The 5,496-nt window shown below is 50.3% G+C and overlaps 1 protein-coding gene across 1 annotated transcript; it reads right to left on the bottom strand.

Moving 5' to 3' along the window:
• Positions 1-812: 812 nt before the first annotated feature.
• On the bottom strand, positions 813-4,490 carry RPLP0 (ribosomal protein, large, P0). Its single transcript, XM_004690988.2, has 8 exons — positions 4,390-4,490; positions 4,061-4,162; positions 2,999-3,174; positions 2,802-2,889; positions 2,531-2,677; positions 2,235-2,420; positions 1,389-1,529; positions 813-1,038 (listed from the first exon to the last, which is right to left on the bottom strand). The coding sequence occupies exons 2-8, from the start codon at positions 4,112-4,114 to the stop codon at positions 877-879; spliced, it is 954 nt and encodes a 317-aa protein (XP_004691045.1). The 5' UTR covers positions 4,115-4,162; positions 4,390-4,490; the 3' UTR covers positions 813-876.
• Positions 4,491-5,496: the final 1,006 nt, after the last annotated feature.

The raw sequence follows: 5,496 nt of genomic DNA, 5'->3' as shown, positions 1-5,496 counted from the left end.
CGTCCCGCCGCTCTCCCCGCCCGCTGTCCGCCTCGGGGACCCCTCAGGCCGGCTCGCGGGAGGCCAGGGAGCCTCAGCTGTGTGGGGCCAGCCGGGAGACCGCGTGGGCCGCGGCCAGGGGACGAGCAGGCCTTCTAGTGTGTGCGGCTTCTCAAGATGGCAGAACTGAGCTAAGCCTGGTCGTTTGCTTGCGAGCCAGCGGACCTTAGGGAACAGGGGTTAACTCGGGCCGCCGGGAGGCGCCTGGACGCCCCAGCCGGGGAGGGTAAGACGAAGCCACAGTGCAGGGCCCCGGAGAAAGGTCGGCTTCTATTCACCTACAGCGGACTATGAAAACCAGGGCCGCGCAGCTAGGTCGTTGGCCCTCAGTGCAGTACCTGAGTCTCAGTTACAAGGACCCATCACAATCCAGTGGGCTTATCAGGGCAATGTAAGATTCCCAACACTACACCTACCCTTCTCAGCAGTCAGCTGCTGTCTCATCTCTTCATGATCATAATCACCTCCTACTCATCATGAACTGGGTCACCGCCCAGTCAGAACTCCTGGTTTTCACAGGAGTGTTCATCTCCATTCACAGGGCACCTACTTCTGAGGACCTCTGAGGGACCCAGGCTGGTGGATGGTTGGTTGCGGAAACAAGAATTATAGTGCAAAAAGGGAAACCTGGGTGTGGCAGAGGCATAGGATGCTAGCAGAGCAGGACTTCACTTGTGGAGAGGACACCTCAATGTCAAAGCTCAGTTTCACCCATGGCTTTATAGTTTCCAGTTTGCAGCACCCCAACAAAATAAGTATTCAGAGACTTTAAGAGAAGTAAGCCTTTATTTCCTAGTTTCACAATTAACTCTGGCTTTGTAGGTTGCTTTTTGTTGATTAGTCGAACAAACCAAATCCCATATCCTCGTCCGACTCCTCCGACTCTTCCTTTGCTTCCGCCTTGGCTGGGGCAGCAGCAGCAGCAGGGGCAGCAGTGGCGGCGGCAGCCACAGGGGCAGCAGCCACAAATGCAGATGGATCAGCCAAGAAAGCCTTGACCTGAGGGGAGAAGCCAGGGGTCAAAGGGTCATTCCACAAGCCCTCCAAGCTCACAACCTGCCTCTGTAAAGCACTAATTTACTGGTCAGTGAAACCTCCCCTGAAGTAACCAGACAGGACAACTGGCATGGCACTGGTGTGAGCATGCCCAGCTCTCGGTACATGAACTCCTCCTCTTTGGGTATTTTCTACTACTAAAGTCGAACACACCTTCCTGCCCCCAACTCAAGCCTTTTTTGTTGTTGTTCTTAAAAAAAAAAAAAATCAGCTATATCAAACAAAGCACCAACTCAGCAGGGTGCTGTTTATTCCCCACTGATGGGCCCAGTGTGATCCCACTAGGCTTTTACCTTTTCAGCAAGTGGGAAGGTGTACTCAGTCTCCACAGACAAAGCCAAGACCCGCTTGTACCCATTGATAATGGAATGGGGCACCGAGGCAACAGTTGGGTAGCCGATCTGCAGACACACACTGGCAACATTACGGACGCCCTGCGAAGAAAGAGAAGTACATTCTAGGTGAGCCACATCATAGAAAACAGTGTAAGTCCAATGACAAGACTTGCCAGGCTACCAACTAGGTTTTACACAGGAACTTTCATCCCATGCCAAAGCTTCTGACAGGGCAGTTCAGACCCAGCAATTTATGTTTCGTGCCCTATTCTCACCATGAGTGCACTCATCTTTAGTTAAAAATAGGCTACTAAAACAGCTGTTGAAATCAATGAGGAAAATGTTAAATTACATGATTGTCATTAAAATAAAGAGTTCACTGCACTTTACATCTGTCTGAAAAGACATCTTTGTTACTTTTTAATTAGGACTTAATAATGGCAAAAACTAAGTTTTGGAAAAACACAGTCCTCCCAAGAAAGAGTATGTGGTAACATTTATGTATCAAACTATCCTGGTTTTTCCTTTGACTCATGTCACTTACTCCAAATCTCATTATGTTGCAGCCCCTAGAGTAACAGCCCTTCACTACATGTCCAACACTGTTCTGAGGATTTATACTCCATTAGGACAACAAACCCTTCAACAATCATACTGTTTTTGTCCTTTTACAGCGAGAAAACTGAGATAACCAGGTAAACTGCCCTGATTAAACAGTGGCTTCGGCTGGGTGGTCAAGAGTCCATCTGAGACTAGCCAGCCTCTCAACCATTACGTAAGAGGCTGAAAATGGGCAGCCCATACCTCCAGGAAGCGGGAGTGCAGAGTTTGCTCTGTGATGTCAAGCACTTCAGGATTGTAGATGCTGCCATTGTCAAACACCTGCTGGATGATCAGCCCAAAGGAGAAGGGAGAGATGTTCAGCATATTCAGCAAGGTGGCTTCGCTGGCTCCCACTTTGTCTCCAGTCTTAATCAGCTGCACGTCACTCTGTAGAACAAGGATATGTTGGCAGTTAACAGCTGGACATCAAGCAGGTCAAGTCACCAAGAGCAGCTCCCACCACTCCGGGCTAGCACAGATAAGCCAAGCCCACTCACCAAAATTTCAATGGTGCCTCTGGAGATTTTAGTGGTGATGCCCAAAGCCTGGAAAAAGGAAGTCTTCTCGGGCCCCAGACCAGTGTTTTGGGCTGGCACAGTGACTTCACATGGGGCAATGGCACCAGCACGGGCAGCAGCTGGCACCTGAGCAGAAACAAACAGTGAGAAATATCTTCATAGACACGGCCTGAGAACAGTCAATCTTGTTTTCAAGAGAGTAAAGTTAGTTAAGACCTCAGTAAGATCAGCCAACTGCTCCTCCCCTCACCTTGTTGGCCAGCAGCATGTCCCTGATCTCAGTGAGGTCCTCTTTGGTGAACACAAAGCCCACATTCCCCCGGATATGAGGCAAGAGTCTGCAAAGAGAAGGTTACAGGAGACGGTCACCTTTCAGCACCATCCTTCTCCAAGAAAAGGGAGAAGGGCATGGGGAAGGGAGAACAAAGAAGCCCAGAGATTACTGACTTCTCCAGAGCTGGGTTGTTTTCCAGGTGTCCTCGGATGGCCTTGCGCATCATGGTGTTCTTGCCCATCAGCACCACGGCCTTTCCGCGGAGAGACATGCGGATCTGCTGCATCTGCTTGGAGCCCACATTGTCTGCTCCCACAATGAAACATTTTGGATAGTCATCCAAAAGTTGCTTTAAAAGAGGAAAAAAAGGGTGCGGGGGAGAACAAGTTTAATGGGAAGAAAAAGCATGCAGAAACTAAGCACCCCTCCCCAACCTCGGGTTTCCATCTCATCCATTTCATCATTGCTTGTGAAGTTGACTGGAGATTAGAAGACTCCTCCCACTGGGAGCCAGCAGTTTTAACAATGAAGGATTCACTCCAGGCTTGTTTGCTGGGTGTGAATGGTGCAAAGTAAATTTCTACATTCACTCAAAAAGACTTAATTTTCACCTTTAACATTTCCCAATTCAGCAATATAACTTTATTAACAGAAGCAGCTTTGAAATAAGCACACCAGAGGACTACACTTTCAGCACCTTAAGCTCCGTATGACACAAGTATAGCAAAATGTTATTTGTGGTGCCTAAAGTATGACCCTTGTGCAGTTTTCTTACGCTTTTCACTGGTACCTAAACATCCTCATAAAGCATAAGGGGGAAAACATAAGACTAAGCTCCACAACGCCTTTCGGGCGACAAGGTTCCAGGGTAAGACAGACCAATCTGCAGACCACCCAAAAACTTCACTGGACCTGTAGCTCGACTGGCACAACCGAAACAGACCACAAATTGCCTGAGTCACTCATGGCCTCAGACCTCCCCAGCTCGGATGGACAGAGCAAAAAAAAAGAGGGCTGCGTGGTGCCCAGGCAGAGCCAGGGACGAATGCTGTCACTTAGGAGCCACTTAACCTGTTTATCTGCTAGGGCGGGGGTGGGGGGCCAGATCTCGGGAAGTCGTTAGGACTAAGATTTGCCTGGAAAAGGTCTATTTAGTCGCTTTCGTCTAAGGCGCCCAGCGCACGTCCCCGTTTAGACTGCATGGGGGGGGGGGCTGCGACCCACCCCGCACTTACGATGATCTTAAGGAAGTAGTTGGACTTCCAGGTCGCCCTGTCTTCCCTGGGCATCACAGCGGTGCGTCAGGGATTGCCACGCGGGGTTTAAAGACGATGTCACTGAGGAGAGAGAGGTAGCTCAGGCACCCGGACCACAGCCCCAAGTCTGAGGCCTACGCGAGAGCGGGCCCCGTCTGTGCACCCCGCCAGCCCGGCCGGGGCCGCCGCCGAGGGCCTAGGACCTACAGCCCAGGGCCCCACGACCCCCCAACACCTACGCCCCCAAGAAAAGAGAATCCCCATCGCTCCTGCCACCAGCCCAGACACAAAACCGTGAGCACACGCACCTCTCTCGAGGACGCCTGGCGAGAAGAGGGCCCGACGTCCGCGTGGACATTTTATATGCGAGCGAACAGCCAATCAGAAGCCTCGGACAGCGTCCCCGACTATTGGTCGTCTGCAGCTTCTGGCCGGGGACAGAGAGCAGAGCGAGACAGCCATTGGCTAATATTGCTGCCACTCCGACCAAAAGCCGCCGGCGCCTTTAACCAAAGGCGTTAAGGAAGGCGCTCTACCCTACTGGACGCGCGCTTTCAGAGCTGCTGCCCTCTGCTGGTCTGGAGCCGTGTGGGGAGCCCTCAGAGTCCACATCCCCCACCCCCCGCCGCCACCTGGACTAGTCGCTGAAGACTAGTGACTTGAAAACAAATGCCCATGTTTTAGAAATAGCATGAATCTTTTGTCTCAACAGTCTGTTCTTCCTCCTCCCAGCCAAAGGAATCCTTTAAACTCTTAAATCGGACCATTTCTTCATCTGCTCAAAGTTCTTGAAAGGCTCCCCATTTCCCTCAACGTAAAAAGTTTAAAACGTAAAGTGCCCCCAAGCCCTACATGATATGAGCCCTGCCGCCATCCTTACAGCTTATCCGTGTTTTCTGCTGACTCCCTTCCAGCCAGATGCTGCTCCCACCAACTAGTTCCTCTTCTGGAAAGTCTCTGAGTGTAGCCACACAAGAAAATCACCTCCATCAAGTCTGGCCTCAAGTAGCTCATCTGACCTCAAACATCATCTGGTCTACCCTGACCGACCAGTTACAAAAATAAAATCACTCTTTCCCCTATTTGGTTCTAGTTTTTCAGCAACACATCTTCTAACGATCTATGACTACATTGTTATTTGCTCTCTCTGTAAGAAAGTAACTCCACAATGGCCAAGATTTCTGTCTTGGACTGCTACACAGGCATATGAGAACTATTTTGAATGAGTATAGCGTTTGTCGGATGACCTGGATCCACCTGGGCAGGTGATCAAATGGCCATACGTATCCTTGTGCCATCTGTCAGCTCACTCAGCTCAGGAAAGTGATTTTACCTATTTCCCTTTCCATATCTGTAAAGTGAGCATCGTAACACTTACTCACATACCAGAGTGTTAAATGAGGATTAAAGATGTG

This window comes from Condylura cristata, unplaced genomic scaffold (genome assembly GCF_000260355.1).
Source record: "Condylura cristata isolate star-nosed mole 26May11 unplaced genomic scaffold, ConCri1.0 scaffold00029, whole genome shotgun sequence".
Taxonomy (NCBI): Eukaryota; Metazoa; Chordata; class Mammalia; order Eulipotyphla; family Talpidae; genus Condylura; species Condylura cristata.
The sequence above is the reverse complement of the archived record's forward strand: the minus strand, read 5'-3'. Positions and strand labels throughout refer to the sequence as shown.

Coding starts and splice junctions, on each gene's coding strand:
- RPLP0 (XM_004690988.2), bottom strand. CDS start 4,114: ATGCCCAGGGAAGACAGGGCGACCTGGAAGTCCAACTACTTCCTTAAG. Junction 3,175..4,060: donor ACTACTTCCTTAAGATCATC/GTAAGTGCGGGG, acceptor CCTCTTTTAAAG/CAACTTTTGGATGACTATCC. Junction 2,890..2,998: donor AACAACCCAGCTCTGGAGAA/GTCAGTAATCTC, acceptor TTCTCTTTGCAG/ACTCTTGCCTCATATCCGGG.